The following is a 17,687-nucleotide window of genomic DNA, read 5'->3' on the forward strand; positions in this document are numbered from 1 at the left end:
TATTTCACTTTTACCATAAATGGTAACTATGCCCTACATTCCACCAACTTATTCCACTCACATTTTATTATAAAACTAATAAATACTACTCTCTCCGTCCCTCTGTAGCTGAGTCGTATTCCTTTTTGCTTGTTCCATTGTAGCTGTAGTTGAGTCATTTCCTCTTTTGGTAAAAAGTATTTTACTTTCTCTTACTTTACTCTCTCTTCATCTTTCTACATTTTTCCTTTCTACTTTATTCTCCTTTTACTTAACTCATTTAAAACAATTTTTCTTAAACCCCGTGCCGAAAAGGAACGGAGAGAGTATATATAAGTGGGACTCATATTTTATTAACTTATTCAACCCACTCTTTTTTATACTCCCTCCGTCCCGTGCTACTCGCACGTTTGCTTTTCGGCTCGTCACAAAGTCCTTACACTATTTATAATTTAAGTTAGAATTAATGCATTTAATTAATATGTTAGTTTAAGTTAAGAACTCTTTTATTAAGTGATGTCTCATTACACCTAAAATTCTTTTTTAATTACACAAAAAAATCAATCCCAAATTTACGGCCTAAAATGAAAAGTGCGAGTAGCATGGGACGGAGGGAGTATTTCTTAAAACTCATGGCCAAACCAAATTGTGACACCTAATGGTAAACGGACTAAAATAGTAAACCGAGACTTTTAATGGCGGACGAAGGGAGTATCGCGACTAACTTCTTACATTTTACTCACTAAAATAAAATGTGAGCCCTTCCACTCTTCTACACATTTGCCATACAAGGCTAATGTAGTAATAAAGAGAAAAAGTATTTAGATATTGAAGTGGTAATATTTTTTTTCACTTTTATAACCTTAGAGGATGGAATGGGATCTCCTGCTGTGCAAAATGCCACAGCAGGAGATGCTGTGGTGAATCTAACCATTTATTTTTTAAATGAAAAATAATAATACAAGTAGGGGAAATTAATGTGGTGTAGATCACCTTAGATGATACTTATTATATAGCATATACCTAAAATATGATTATAAATCCATCTTTTTTTTCATATAATCAGGTCATATACGCAGTATATTATGTTTAGCACAATGGGGAAACATAGCATCAAAATTGGTCATTCACGTAACTGATTTCCTGTTCTAAGAGTGTCCACAATGGTGGCCTTCAAAGGCCACCAAATGTGGCCCGGCCACCATTCGTGGCTCTCTTGTGGCCTTCACAATGGTAAAAGTCAAAATTATAACAAAAATAACAAGGGCCACCAAATGTGGCCCTTTAAAAAAATTTAATTTATTTTCTTTTTTAATGTTATTTTTTAATTTAACTATATTAAATTTTTGTAGACTAATAATTTGAGATCTAACATAATTTAATAAAGTTACGAATTATAGATAAATTTTCGTCGTACTATTAATAGGGGAAAATTCTACAACGAAAATATTTTAAAAACACAACATAATAATAAAAAGAAAAAAACGCCACCGCTTCCTACTCGGTGGCGTCATCGGAATCCGGCACATCTTCTTCACCTCCTCCACCGCCGCCGACACCGGCCCCACTGCCGCTTGCTTCGCCCGTCGCCGACCCATCGGAGAAGCCCAACTTCGACCTCAACCTAAGAATGAGGTCGTAGTACATCATCTTGGTGATAGGGTCCGTCGACTTCTCGTACAAGGACAAGTTATCCTGGAGTTGCTTCATCATCTGCACCTCCAGTGTGTGAGTCAACGCCGCGGTCGGTGTTGAAGGGTGCGGTGTCGCCGCGCTCGCCCGAGAGACTTGGGAAGCGGATCTAGCTTCCCGGATGGCGGATTGTTGGCCCTGCGGGCGCTGGCGCCTCGACATTGTCGAGGGGGGCTCATCCCTCACATCGTCATTCAGGTCGAGTGCACGTGAGTCGGTACCACTGCTGTACGTGCCGTCGGCCCCGATTTTTGTCCGCTTCCCAGTAGGACCGGTCTCATCGTCGCAGATCGCCTTGAATTGAGGGGAGTCTCGGAGAAGCATGTATTCATTCCAGTAGGTGAACTTGGGCCAGCTTTCAGTATTAAACAACTGATACGATAACGCCCGTACGTCGCCTTCGCTGCGGCCGCTTTCGGCATTCTGGAGCTGTCTCTCGTAAATGTTCCTGAACCACTTCACAGCTCTACTGATCCGGCCGAACTTCTTCCGGATCTGGCCTTCATCACGTCCGGCACTGCCTTCTGGTTTGAAGCCGTTGTACACCGTCAGGACGCGCCTCCAGAAGCAAATGTCGGTCTGATCCGTGCCGATGACCGGATTCGTCGTGACCGCCTCCCATGCCCGCGCAACAGCGAGGGATTCGTCGTCGTTGTACTTCTCGCCTCGCCGATCACCACCGCCTCGCCCCCCACCGCCGGTGGGCCCATGCTCGCCGCCGCCTCGCCCCCCACCGCCACCGCCACAGCCTCGCCTTCCACCGCCGCCGCCTCGCCTCCCACCACCGCCGCCTCGCCTCCCACTCCCACCGCCGCCTCCTCGCCCCCCACCACCGCCGGTTCGGCGACCCCCGGTGGGGGCCTCCATCTCCACACTACCGGATGTCGGGATCTCCGGTGTACCCATCAACTGTTCCCATGTGAATCTATCAGATTCAGACAGAGGAGACGGGGAGTATTGGAATTGGGAGGATTGGAATTGCTGGGACGGGTTGTTGATCGCGTCCATATTCGGTCGGTAGTCCCCGAACCCTGATGGTTGGCGAACCAAGTTCCTCTGCTGGGATGGCTGGACCCGGAATTGGGGCGAGTGCGGACTCCACGTCTGATTGGGGAAGTTGCCGTATCCCGAGTCTCCATACCCCGGTGAATTACCATCTCCACCTTGCATTTTTTGTAGTGTTTGAGAGTGTAAAATGAAGGGATTGGAAGTGTAGAATGAAGTGAAAAAATGGAAATGAGAGTGTATATTTATAAAAAAATTTCGAAAAAAATAAATAAATTAAATTCCGCGGCTCAGCCGCGAAACGCAGCTCGATGCAATGGAGGGCCGCGGCTCACACGGCTCAGCCACGTGAAGGCCGCGGCTCAGCCACGTCTCTCGCCCCAGGGCCGCGGCTCTCGGCCTCTGCAATGGGGGGCCGCGCACCGAGCCGCGGACCGCGGCTCCCCCATTGTGGACACTCTAACAGCGTCTCACATCACGAAACTGGCAACAGAAATAAAGAAAAGGTAAACAAAAAAAAATTATCCCATGAAACGGGGTGCAGCTACTTTTACACCTACAGGGAAACTAAGTATAACTTGCTTCTCTTTTATACCCAACAGTTTTCTTCCCAACTTTGCAGCAAGCAGTTAAGTTAAACTCTCTCTCTTCTCTCTTCCTTTTGCATACTCCGCCATATCACCTTCCCTCTTGAATGCACAACTCACGTCGACTTCTCCACAAAACCTATACCGTTTTGAGAAAGGACTAGGTCCATCAGATAATGCATTTTCCTGGTGTAGATATACATTCCAGTGCCGAGGAACTACCATTCTTTCTCTCTTGCTCACATGACCTTTAACACGCTGGAGCCATCGATGATCTACCACTCAATCGTATGGATGCTGGCAAAAAAAACTCTCGAAGTCATCTATAGTCTATAGGTACAATGATGCAGCAAACACAATCTCTCTCTTGATCATGGTGACAGCTTCCTCAAATTTAACTTCAAGATCTTTCTCACCGATTGATTTTGCAGCTTGTATCAGCTGCTGGAGGAGTTCTTCCAGTCTCCTGATTGCTCGGATCAAGCTGCCCTCAAAAACAGGTGTCATCTCCATAATTTCGTAGAATTTAGATCCTCTAGCCCGAGCATAGACAGCCTCCATGATATCTGGTCTGAAAGAGCTCACGAAATTCTCAATATCTATCTGTACCTGGGGTAAATAGAATTTTGAATTGACACAGGTGGAAGTACTTGGTTAATTTTGAACAATGAGAGAAACCACCAAATCTATAACCAGATAACAAAATATACATGTATGGATGACTCGAGAAAGGGTGTGTATATCTGCATAAAACTGAAATTATGTTTCCACCATCTCACTCATAGAAACAGCTACTTAAATTAGAGACCCTCAAAATGTAAAGCTATTGTTAAAAAAATTGACCTAGCATCTAGAGATTATGCATATGGAGTTTAACTCTGTGTCACCTACTAAACCGCAAATTTGATAAATAAATTATATTCCTTGTGGACACTGGACATTGTCACAGACTAATAATTTTAACATAAATTATAGTCTCCGTCCTTTTTAAGAACAACTATAAGCAAGCAATGAAAGAATGATTGACATTACAGAGACCAACATTTGAATCAATCACGGGGAGAACTACGAATGGAGTGAACAGGTACCTTGCACTCAAGCTGAACCTTAGCCACCTTACGTGCTGTTTCCTGTAGTTGTGTAAAAAGCAACTCAAGCTCATCACGAGGCTTTTTGGCTTCCTGTAGTTTATCTTGCCAAACAAAACATGACAGAAGAGATATCATCTCCTCCACCCTTATATCCTTTAGAACCCCATTAAACATGAGTTCTGTCAATGTCAACTCTTCTGCACTGCTGATTTCACAAGCAACTTTTCCCTTCAGCTCAACAGCATCATCACTTGTAATATATCTGTATATTTTGAAGATGTTTAGAATTAAGACTGATAATAATTAAATACAGCAATACTGGTAGATGAAGAAATTATCACTAAGAAAGAATCAAGAGTAGCCATAGCATATAAAAAAATTTCAACAAACGAATTGGCAACGGATCTTAGCTCCACCCGGTTAGTGAAATTCAAACCCGCCAACATAGATAACCCGGAAATAGTGCTAATAATAAAATATCTGTTATGGATGTCATATGCATTCAAATGCAATCTTATAGGATTCACATTATGCACAAGGAGCTTAAGATAAAGAAGTGCAACATGCGGCTCCAACTTTTTCGCCATAAAATGACATTGAACAGCATAGAGAAAAGCAATGTGCAATAGGCGTATTAATGAAACTATTCACGGTAAAACAATTGTATCTTTGTGAAATTCTCTTCAAGATCAGATGTATTGTCCTTCCACCATTATTATGGTTATGTAATACAAATCTCAAATGGATACAATGATTAGACAAATAAATTTTGAAGCCACTTTCCAGAGAAACAATTTAACAGAGGTAGATAGAGAGGAATGACAATAATTCTAGGAAATGCTCACGAAGACATTCTATATTCAAAAATAAGTATTTTAGCCAGCAAGGCAAAATAATAGTCTATAAGAATAATAAATATCTAGCAGAAAACAACAAATGATATATTCTTGCTTAGGCTGACCTTCAATGAAGGTGAAAATAGCAGGGTTTAGGGTTTACTCATATCTGACCAGAAAAAAATCTTACCCCAGTCTCCTAAGAGTCCTTTCCTTGCTTTTAATTCATCTTTGAATGCCAACACTGACGAAGACTTCTTAAGAGATCTAATATTTGTGGTAAGTTCCTTCTTTGTGTGCAGGACTTTGAGCTTCTGTTCAATCAGAGGAGATTTAGCAACTTTGTGCTTCTCAAAAAGATTCTCAAGTGCTTCTATCCGCCTTGTCGCCTTCCTGTAAGAGCTGCTTTGAACCTGGAGTTTTAGACCGTTATTCAACCAGGTTAATGTAGATTAAAAACCTATAAAATACTTGAGTATCATAACCACAATGGAAAACTGAATTCTAACTTGCCTTCATGTCATCTTCAGGGTCTAAATAGGTACACCTTCTTTTGCAAATCTTACCAAAACTTCAGACACTTTCTTCAAAGTATTTTCTCGAGCTTCTAATGGGAGAAGATCCTTTGGTATTATTAGCCGAACACTACTTAAGCTATCAATCTGCTTAAAATGACATCACAAGGAACGTCATCACAAGGATTAAGAGCACCAGGGGAATTCCGCGGCGGACGTCCGCCATTGTGCATGACAGGTACGGAATTCCGAGGAGGACACCGCAGTTCCGCAGCATTACGTGGAATTCCGCGGGGAATTCCGTGCGGACGTCCGCCATTGCGTTGACTGCACGGACGTCCGCGCGGAATTCCCGTTTATTGCATTAAATGTTTTTTTTAAAATTTCTATAAATACATCCCGTTGAACTTCATTTCATTCGCACCACTTGTATTAACGAGTATCTCTCTCTCTAAAAATACATTTCTTTCGAATCAACAATGGAGCACCACAATAGCGATTCCCCGGCCTCGAGCGAGTCACCGGCGCCGCATTTTTCCATCGGCGGGGAAAAATGAGTAATATGAGGTTTCATCAACTCCTCGTGCACGCTAACCTTGATAAATCATTCTAGAGTGATGTACACCTCTGCCCCGTTTCAACAAGGGCAGCATTTCTGAAACCTGGGGTTGGTTAACATACGTAGACATGGATAAGAACATGGTAAGAAGTATGTTCATAATAATAGCTAATAGTACATATTATATTGGATGTGATATGAAATACTCTAACCTTTGGCATCATCTGACAGCATATCCATAGCACTCCTGAAAATAGTTTCAATGTTTACTTTCTCATCATCATCACTTAGATCCATTTTTGCCATCTGTTGGGAAAAGAAAATGTTATCTACTAAGTAGAAAAGGCCAAATAATAACTATGAGTATCGTTACAGCACTTGGCTACAGGCTAGAAACAATAAAAAAAAACGGTACTAAAAGTCTAGCATGATATTTCTAAATGCTGATATAAAAAGATTTGGCAGTTTTAGAATAAACTAATCACTCTAAACAGCAAAGGACGCCAAATTGTAGGCTTAATTTAAGTCGGGATGTGCTATGCTTCAGCTATTCCCAACAAAATGAACAGAACTTACAATTGCACAATTAAGAGAAATATACAATTCATGAGATTATAAAGGATAAAGGATATCAGTTGCTCTTAAAATGGGTAAAGAAAGAATGGTACCTGCATAGCAAGAAATTCACATTCTCTTTTGCTAAAACTGAAATATACGACAGGATCATACTGGCGCAAAATGATCATTTTCACCATCTTCAATATATCACTATCTTCACCAGACTTACCAACAAGTACACCTTTCGCTAACTCACTAACAAGTCAGTTATCCAAATTATAGGATTGTTAGCTGGTTATTGCGCTCTACTGCATGTTAAGTTGTTAGCAGGTTATCGTTTTATTATTTTCAACAGGTTGGCACAAAACACAGCATGACATGAACTTGATAAGCCTAAACATTAAACTGTTAATGATCATGAAATTCTACTCCCAACAAAGAGTTCATCACTTTCTCTTACTGTTTTTCAACTTAGGTAAGCATAAAAAGCTACAAACAACAAACAACTGAGCACCACTCTAAAACGACCGACAATCATTCTACCATTTAAAATCATCAAGCTGACTAGCATTAACAGCCCGATCAAACATCGGATTTTTCTCCAAAACTTTTGGAATCAATCTCTCTTTCGGCTCATTAGTCAAACAACCGACCAAAAGCTCCATAAACTTATCCGAGAACTTTTTCTTCCTGGGCATACCACTTCCAAAGCATGCAGGGAGCTTTTTCGTTTTCACAATCTGACCAACTATCTCGTCAAAAGTAGCACGAGCAGAAACCGCTAATCCTCCGTAGATTAGCTCCAGAGCAATCACACCAATGGCCCAAATATTGGACTTCGAGTCTTTTTGCCCTTCTGGTGCACACGTTTCCTTGTACACTGCTGTCACATTCCATGCATCTGGATGGATACTCCTCTCAATATCAGTTGTGAAGTCCAACACAGTCAATCCATAACCTACTTTTATGTAGCCTCTTCCGTCAAATATACATGAGATGCGCAAAGCATCCCATGATGGCGGCCAGTATCATGGAGTCCAGAGACAACTCCAACTATACGATGCAGGATTTTGCTCTCTGGTAATCCATCTTTGTATCGAGCAGGCATTAGATCGTACAACGATCATTTAACCTCTTCTAAGCTCAAATACGTTTCTTCCCCAGTGGAAAATATCTTCTGATTCCACTTAAGAACATTGTTAATATCTTGGGCAATATTACTAGTGTTTAAGAAAGTCTTCACACCTTCATCCAAGCTTGCATCGTTGTTAAATGACACAACCAAGAGATCCCCAACTACATCTCCCACCCCTTGTGCCAAGTAGACGCCTGCTCTGCCATCCAAACTCCGGCCAACTTTTTTTCCGAGATGGAAAACAGGCTGGCCTTCACGAAACACAGGCTGATTCTTGGGCACATTCCCCACAGCTAAATTCTGTCCAGCCAAGTTGTTTAAACCCTCCCTAGCTAGGTTGTATTTGCTGATTACATCTTTAGCATCCGAATGGCATAATCGCAGGATCATCTCTAACAGTGACTTGGCACTAGGTCGGTTAGTCAGGTCAAGCTCTAGGCATTTAAAAACTATATCATGAAGATCTGAAGTATATGCAGATGGAACCCCCGCCATTCATATCCACCCGTACTAGTATCTTTCTTGGCAACCTTCTCAAGTTTGATCATCCTTACATCTAAAACAACCTCTTTCAACAATGAAATCACAATATTGAAAGAGGAGGGATCGAAGCATTTTTTGAAGTTGGTGCCGTTTGCAAGCTCCAGGGCCAATATGCCGATCAACCAGATATCGCCTTCCTTCGTAGGGTCATACTTTGCTATTTCTCGTGCCTCCGGGGCTCTAAGCAGTCGCCACATACCTTTCATATCTTCGTCAAGAAGCTCATAAGCTGAAGCTCCATAAGATAGTTGAATCATCCCCTTGTCTCTTCTATGAAACAGCGATTCCTGCGCAATAAATACTCTACCCACCGATACTTCTACATGGATGGCATCCAACTCATGTATTTTCATCAAACCTGCAACGGTGAGTGGGGTGTAGCCTGGACGGCAGTGGGGTTTAACCAGGAAACGTTTCCTTTCACCTCCCACCAACCTCTCCGCTTTGCTCACCGTTGCACTGTCTCAGTTGCAGGTTTAATGAAAATACATGAATTGGATGCCGTCCATGGAGAAGTATCGGCGGGTAGAGTGTTTATTGCGCAGGAATCGCTGTTTCATAGAAGAGATGAGGGGATGATTCAACTATCTTATGGAGCTTCAGCTTATGAGCTTCTTGACGATTATATGAAAGGTATGTGGCGACTGCTTAGAGCCCCGGAGGCACGAGAAATAGCAAAGTATGACCCTACGAAGGAAGGCGATATCTGGTTGATCGGCATATTGGCCCTGGAGCTTGCAAACGGCATCAACTTCAAAAAATGTTTCGATCCCTCCTCTTTCAATATTGTGATTTCATTATTGAAAGAGACTGTTTTAGATGTAAGGATGATCAAACTTGAGAAGGTTGCCAAGAAAGATACTAGTACGGGTGGATATGAATGGCGGGGGTTCCATCTGCATATACTTCAGATCTTCATGATATAGTTTTTAAATGCCTAGAGCTTGACCTGACTAACCGACCTAGTGTCAAGTCACCATTAGAGATGATCCTGCAATTATACCCTTCGGATGCTAAAGATGTAATCAGCAAATACAACCTAGCTTGGGAGGGTTTACACAACTTGCCTGGACAGAATTTAGCTGTGGGGAATGTGCCCGAGAATCAGCCTGTGTATCGTGAAGGCCAGCCTGTTTTCCATTTTAGAAAAAAAGTTGGCCGGAGTTTGAGTGGCAGAGCAGGCTTCTACTTGGCACAAGGGGTGGGAGATGTAGTTGGAGATCTCTTGGTTGTGTCATTTAGCAACGATGCAAGCTTGGATGAAGGTGTGAAAACTTTTTAAACACAAGTAATATTGCCCAAGATATTAACAATGTTCTTAAGTGGAATCAGAAGATATTTTCCACTGGGGAAGAAACGTATTTGGGCTTAGAAGAGGTTAAAGAATCGTTGTCCGCTCGATACAAAGATGGACTACCAGAGAGAAAACCCTTGTCATTATGCATGGTATAGTTGGAGTTGTCTCTGGACTCCATAATACTGGCCGCCATCATGGGATGCTTTACGCATCTCATGTATATATTGACGGAAGAGGCTACATAAAAGTAGGTTATGGGATGTGACAGCAGTGTACAAGGAGGAAGTGTGTGCACCAGAAGGGCAAAAAGACTCTAAGTCCGATATTCTGGATATCCATGTACAAATTCATCATTATGCCTCATAATTGATCAGAGACTACCAACCATGTAAGGCATTTGCATCACATAGAATTTTATGTCGTCAGTTGGGAAACTTTTAACCCCCATCACATTCCGGTGTTCAACAAATTCTGCACTACTTTTAACCAGTGCGTCTAAAGGATCATCAACTCTCTCCGGCAACATAGCATACCTCACCGCGCAGAATGTTTGGGATGCTAAATCACCATCGCCAGTTTCCTCAGTGCCAAAAATAGCTCTGTACACTCAACCGAAATCGGAGTGACCAATACATTCACGAACAGTGAGCGAATGTTTACCTGAAATTAGTTTCAATGGAGGATCCATTGAGTCGATTGAAGAAAGAAGGGGATAAAATGAGTTGAGTTGAGTTGAGTTGAACTCAGTAGCGCTGAGTATAGTAACGAAAAGGGCAGAGAGAGCAAGAATTCCGCTAAAATGTTTTCCTGAAACACTCCAATGAGAACAAAGGAAAAAAAAAAGAGGAATTAAGGTTGGCAAGGCTATATATTTTATTGAAATCGAATTATACAATGAATTAAAATGGTCCAGCGGTAATTGTCAATTGTATTCGAATTGGCCGGTGATCGATTTCTCTCTATTACTCAGCTTTTAACTTTCAATTACCCCACTTCCTTTTTTCTTGAATGTTGCCCTACTTTGTTTATGGCTTTGCTTTTTTAACTAATTTAAACTATTTTTCTTTTATAAATGTAGCACTCTTCTATTTTTTACACTCCTAACGTTTAATTTAAACCCAATTTTCTTATTTCATTAAAAGATCATATTGAAAATATCAAATATGTTTTTAATGTAAAATATAAGAAATAAATGTTTTATAAAAAAATATAAAGATGCATTATAAAGAAAATATAAGGATGGATTAAGGAAGGGAAACAGAATTTAGCAATTTATGTTTTTACTGGGTGTAGTGTGTATAATCCGTGTATCGTGTGCAATGTAGGTATTTTATAGTATATTGTGTGTGTGGATTTTGTGTGTATGCAGTGTGTGTGTCTACACAAATTCTTTGAATTCGATTTCATATCAGTTACTTCATTTGACTAAACATAGTACTATTTTACCGTTTGTATTAAGGATGTTGGGGTCTAATGTGACCTTTATCATCCTAATCCATCTTAATTAATTTTAGATTCATTGCATTGTTAAAAATTTTTAAATTTATACTTCAGGTGGCATACATCTATGTGGTGATCCTTGTTATTCTCAACCTACCTACCTAGTCTTAGGCAACCTGCAAAAGTCTATTTTATATATGTGTAGTGTAGTATATGCATTTTTGTAGTTGTAGGAAGATGATAAAGCAAGGTTTTGTATTAAAGCAAGCAGTGGGGTGTAGCCTGGACGGCAGTGCAACGGTGAGCAAAGCGGAGAGTATGGTGGGAGGTGAAAGGAAACGTTTCCTGGTTAAACGGCTTCACCGGAACCTGGATCCCGACGATACCACAACACTGGAGCGGGAAATAAGTATGAGCATCCAACTCAATGAACAACCACATATACTGCCGTGCGAGCACCATTTCGTGGACTGGCCATATCTCTACGCCGTAATGCCGGAGGTGGAGAACTCACTTTACGAGCTCATGGCCAAGTACTACATCGATATGATGCCGGAGGGACTAATGCTCGCTATCCTCCAGCGCCTGATCAGCGTGTTGGCCTCTATTCACGAGCTAGGCCACACCCACGGGAGGGTATGCGCCGCCCACATCTACTATGACGCCAAACAAAATGTTAAGGTGGGCTATGCTGCCTCCGTCTTTGACTTCTACAACGAGCACCTCGCAAAATGCTCAGCCCCGTGTGGCCAGAGTCGGCCATATATCATCTAGCTGCTGCACCCGAGGGTCGCAAGAGCTTCGAGTCCGATATTTGGATGGTTGGAGTGGTTGCTTTGGAGCTCATCTATTTTGGTTTGTATGTGAGCAAGAGAGAGGAATTGGTTGCCACTATCCTAACTCACAGGAAGTTTCCTCTTAGATACTTCGGTGCCAAGGTGAATCTGTCAGGCAGGCAATATAGTGATGGATTTGTCAATCTAGTGACTAGTTGTTTCAATATGGATCCTGCAAATAGGCCTACTGCAAAACAACTTCTATCTTGGGATGTAATTTCCCACCCACTTGCTACTCAATGCTTTCATATGTAATTTGGATTTTGCATTCATTCATAATGAAAACCACAAACACATGATGTTTATCATATCAACAACACAACTGACAGCAAACATGCTGGAAAAACCACATCTTTTCAACTCACCAAAGAAGGAGCAAAAGTTAATCATGTTCGTAAAATGATTCTACTCTAGGTCTGTACAAAACTAACATTTTGTTGTGCAGGCTGGCTGTTTGAATGGGTCAACCCAGCATTCGTCTTCATGAACAGCTTTATTCCACCTATCCCTAAACATACCCATTTCAACATAGGATCGTAGCCGCACCTGCACGCATTTCAATCAAATAATCAAGAATTCTCATCACCTGAGTTATATATATGTGGATGTATGGTGTCAAGAAAACTTACTGCAGACCGGTTATCAAATTTGTACATATCACCTTCCTGCAATTTGTGGCACAAGGAATCACTTGTTACAAACTCTCTCCTTATATAACAACTTTAATAAAAGTAGCATTGCAATTCATACCAATGACTGAAAATCCGACATACTCTTAGACCGTGAAGATCGATCACCCAATTCGCCCTTTTCCTGCATTTATATGAACAAAGACACGTTAGACCAATTCTTAACAGTCCGACTTGGAGAGAGTCCTTAAAATTCCTAGTAAGTTCCACAACAAATTTTCTCGGAGGAGACGGGAAGATGCAGTATTTTTGCATACCTTACTTTTATCCAAAAAGCCACCAAGAGTAGGGAGACCGAGATGAACAATATACTCCTCATCAACCACACCAACTTTAACAGTCCGATCACCCTGTAATTTAGATCATCAATATCAATATTTGGCACAGGTGAGTGGACAAACAGATGGAGTAACATCGTAGTCAAGAACTCGCCTGCGCACAATAACCAAGTTGCCTATCCAGGCCCCAAGCATGGATTAAGTCATTCTGCAAGAAAATGGTATGATTAGTTTCCGAATGGGAGCAATTGGACAAATACAAGGCCAACAGACTAAATCATAAATAACAGAACTTGGTAAATTTTTGCTCGTATTCCATAATAAACAAAGTATATATAAGTGGTCCGATACGTGAAAAAAAAACTCATTTTTTGTCTGGTAAGCTGAAAAGCTATAATAGACTAGTATAACAGGGTTACTGAAAAATGCAGTAGGATGACTATTCAATACCTGTATTAAGTGCCAAACACAACGCCAGGCTGCTCTCGAGAACACAGGTGCCATCAATTCAACCCAGCTGCATTGAAGTATATTAAATCGACACTATTCGATATACTAGCCGGGTGTTCGAATGCTACATGTATGTTTGAAACTAAGAATATTAAACACACATTTAAATCAGATTTTGACGAGCAAATATCTAGATGCAAGACAGCAATAATGATCTTCCAAGAACACAAATGACATCCACAAAGATAATTCCTGATTGGAATTCAAAAATACAAAAATAAAGAACCCGTGATTTGATTAGAGGAATGATAAAGTGTTCCATGCTTACCCGACACACGGGGGAGCTGTACTGTTTTCATCACACCTTCCGCCGCCTTTAAACTTATAGTATCTCCTACTCATGGCACAAAAACAGAAATTTAGATTACTGTTGTTCATGCAGAAAGATAGAGCTCTTAAGAGTCTCATTAAACAATAACACTTCTTCTTATCTAACAATACACAACCAAAGTTGCATCCTCTTCTTATCTCACCTGTGACACCTAGACCTCTGTCTGCGTACGGTAATCGGATGATGCACCTCAGACTTACCAGGATCAAGAGCAGGCTGGGATATTTCGAGACCTTCTTCCTTGACTATAGATAGATACCTGAGGAAGTACAAAGGAGGATGACATTTTAAATATGAAGATATGATCCATTCGTCCACTGTTTCTATTATTTTGTAAATCTGGGATTAAACTGTTAAAAATCAGGTACAACAATAAGATCACTCTTTTGCACAGTAAAAAAAGTTATGAGATCAATTACATTCAGAAATGTTGTCTTGCAGAACGTAAGCAACATTCTGCATGTGGAAAATTTTGCACTACATATCTGGTCTCATAAACATAGGGAGTACTATTATATTTCATCATCAAACACAAATGATAAAAATTAGTGCCAAATGCAGCTCAGAGCAACTATTGAGTAAGTAAAAACAATCTTTATAATGATGGTCTACATTTTAATGTTAATAAATATTTTACCAGAACATTTCAATGATGCAATAAAGATCTTAAACAACGATCTGGTACAGAAGCCATTATGAGTAAATTGGACCTAGAATTCTGCACTTTATTTGGAAAAAAACTATAGAGTTGTATCTGGTGTTAGTTTGTCGTACTTGCTTCATTTGAGATTCCTTGTACACTTGTACTTATGTCTCTACAATTTATTAAATGTTTTTAGAAAATGGAAATTGGGATATACCTTGCTGGATGAAAGTTGTCAAGTTTGAGGTCTTCATCCCACAGAAAAATATACTCATAGTCATCAACAATATCTGGATGCAGGAACCGTTTGGCAAACCACCTATTTCAGTAAAGTAAAGGACCAGTTAACTCTATTTGCAAGAGAACGTAAAGGATATCAAATGACTCACAATACATTATGGACTCATTTTCATCAACTTGAAGAGTTACTCTAAGGAATAGCACTAAGACCAATACCATTTCGTTTGGTTTACAACAGAGACATGAATGGCTCTGTCACTCCATTCCAAATCTTTCCATTTTTCCACAACCCCATCGTAATGAAAAAGCATCACAACAAAACCATTTTCCAGAAACTGCGAGAAATCCAACAACAAGATGCCAATGCCATGTCAAATACTCAAAATAAAATAATAAAAAGAAATCAAAAGAAAAAAGAAGTGAATGACTGATCACCTTTTTAACTATTTGGTTTACTAATCCCTTTTGATCTATCCCAACTGCCATGGCCAGCAAACCTGTTGGATGATGTGATTTGTTCTGGCACGAGTATACAATGTATAGTCAATAACATTGTACTATATATTAGCTAAATAAATTAGTAATGCCAGTTTAGCGCACATTCTCAGAAACAGGTCCCCACAACGGATGCATTTCCAGGTTTGACGAAACTGAAACAATTCCTTTTGGCAAAACTTCAGTACCCACGGGTCGCCAACTTTCCTAACAGTTGGGAAAATATAAGTCAGGTTAAGATTCTTCAGAATGGAACTCGAGGAAAAAAGAACATAAAATGTGTCTGTGGCATTGATTTGCACATCTAGTGATGATCCCTTAAAAAGTATAATATAGAACGCTCCAATCACACAAAGATCTACCTTGCATTCATGAGAAATTGTATGTTTATCTGCTGTGTTCTGCCCGAATACAGGTGAAAACTGCATTGATCATATACTATATTAGCAGAAATTTTGAAGCGAGAAACATGATATCGAAAACATTGGACTCATTGATTACTTAGACGGAAAGGTTGTTACCTAGATACAGCTTAAGTATGCACCACATTGGTTTAAAAAATGTAATACTATAACTAGAGATGAGGGATGTCAATCCCGCCCAATTGGCCAGAACCAATTAACACAACAGCCCAATAACATTGGCACAGAAGCTACAATAATGCCAAAGTGTAATCTGATTCAAACTTGTACCCTTTCCTGTAACATTTTACTTAACTCGAAACACCCAAACTAAACTATCTACATCTTGAAACACATTCATCACCAACTACTTTTGGCTTATGAAGAGGGTGTAGTATACCTTGATGAAATCTTTCCTCAGCCATGCACTACTAACCAAGTAAACACCACAAACCAAAGAGATGCTTATGATAAGGCTGCTTAGCCATCTGCTTTTAGGATCTGATAATGGAAGTATCTGAGAACAACAAAAATCCCAAGTCAATAAATTAGATATACATTAACATTCTGTTATCAATAAACATTAAATAGCCTTGTAGTCTGTAGACAATTGATGATAGTCAAGATGAATTTTCAAATGCTTATTAATGACTAGTCCATTTGTATATGCAACTGCCTAAATTAGATAGAAACTCCTGAATGAAACAAAATATAGTTAAAAATAACAAAATAGTCAATGTAAATGTAAATCGCATTTAATTTCGAACAGCACAGCCGTCGTTATCAGCCAATGAGACAAACCTACAAAACAAAGCAAGATAGCTCCTTCACCTAATAAATTCCAGATCTCTTTGACCACAAGTTACAACCACAGTTTCAACTCAAATTTCAGAAAACTTTTCAAATAAGTTTAACAAAAAAAAAACTATCTTCTTGTGTTCTTCTACAGCACATATTCGAACAAAATAAGTCTAAAAAATCGGTTAGGAGTTGAGAAACCGACACAAATTTCTCAAATATAGCAGAAAAGATTGTATTTTTGGAGAGAGAAGATACACAGTAAGACTTCATGTCGCATCGCAATCAACAACTTTCTGAAAGCTCAAAAACTCGAAGGTATTGCTGAAGAAGATAAAGAGGCAGAAAAGGCCTTTTGCTCCCACTTTTGTTAGGACTTTTGAAGTAAAGATTTCGTTCCAAAAAAGAAAGGAATAAAGAGAAAGGCAACAGAAGCAATCTTCTTTTATTCCTTATGCAAAACTCGTTAGTGTTGACACCGTTGCCTTCAAAAAAGGTTTCAACTTTGAAAACGCACATACGTACAGATGCAGGCAATACTATGAGTATAGTAATTAGTAGAGTATAGTATACATATCGCTCTGGTTCAACGGTGGAAAGAGACGTTTTTATCTTTGCTTGCCGAGTTACACGGGCATGACGTTGCACGTGCCGCGACGTGTGTCCGATTTAGCCACGTGCGCGCAGTTAGCTTACATTATCTAATTATCCAACACATTTGCAAATATTAAATACTTTGTATATAATATTCATTCACAGATATTAGTAGTAAGTACTTATCATTTTTTTCATTTTGATTCTCTTTTAAAACTATGTTCATTTCTTTTTATAACAAAATTCTTATTACTTTTTTATTCTATATTCAGTTTTTTTAATGTATGTTTTAGTACAATTGTTAGTAAATTATAAAATAATGTATTCATAGAAAAATTCACATGATAAAAAAACACAAACATATGTCCTTAAATAGAAGTCTCGTTTTTTTAATTAAGTCCCTACGAATAGTAGTCCGATTCACTTTTACTATAACGGTAATAGAGTCTCACACTCTACTAACTCATTTATCTCATATTTCATTTAAAACTAATATATGCAAGTAAGACTTATATTCCACTAATTTTTTTATTATTTTTTTAATATTTTTTAAAATCCGTAATGCTAAGTAACGGGACTCCTAATGTCGGATGAAATGAGTATTACACAAAGACAAATACTAGTAGTATAACAAA

General features: G+C 39.6%; 1 protein-coding gene and 1 long non-coding RNA gene across 3 annotated transcripts; both read right to left on the reverse strand.

Moving 5' to 3' along the window:
* Nucleotides 1–3,183: 3,183 nt before the first annotated feature.
* On the reverse strand, nt 3,184–8,373 carry LOC121751007. 2 transcript variants are annotated; one of them, XR_006039986.1, is made up of 6 exons: nt 6,933–8,373; nt 6,477–6,570; nt 5,757–6,367; nt 5,381–5,603; nt 4,352–4,616; nt 3,184–3,872 (listed from the first exon to the last, which is right to left on the reverse strand). It is a non-coding gene; the product is annotated as an uncharacterized LOC121751007 (long non-coding RNA). The 2 variants fall into 2 exon arrangements; XR_006039985.1 differs by having other exon boundaries at nt 6,477–8,372.
* Nucleotides 8,374–12,316: 3,943 nt separating this feature from the next.
* On the reverse strand, nt 12,317–17,020 carry LOC121750918. Its single transcript, XM_042145581.1, has 15 exons — nt 16,717–17,020; nt 16,061–16,177; nt 15,622–15,681; nt 15,365–15,466; nt 15,200–15,283; nt 14,981–15,099; nt 14,742–14,843; nt 14,024–14,140; nt 13,819–13,884; nt 13,491–13,557; nt 13,195–13,248; nt 13,020–13,112; nt 12,824–12,886; nt 12,703–12,738; nt 12,317–12,619 (listed from the first exon to the last, which is right to left on the reverse strand). The coding sequence occupies exons 1-15, from the start codon at nt 16,729–16,731 to the stop codon at nt 12,500–12,502; spliced, it is 1,215 nt and encodes a 404-aa protein (XP_042001515.1). The 5' UTR covers nt 16,732–17,020; the 3' UTR covers nt 12,317–12,499.
* Between the last annotated feature and the right edge of the window lie 667 nt (nt 17,021–17,687).

The sequence above is a fragment of the Salvia splendens genome, chromosome 10 (assembly GCF_004379255.2).
Source record: "Salvia splendens isolate huo1 chromosome 10, SspV2, whole genome shotgun sequence".
Lineage (NCBI taxonomy): Eukaryota > Viridiplantae > Streptophyta > Magnoliopsida > Lamiales > Lamiaceae > Salvia > Salvia splendens.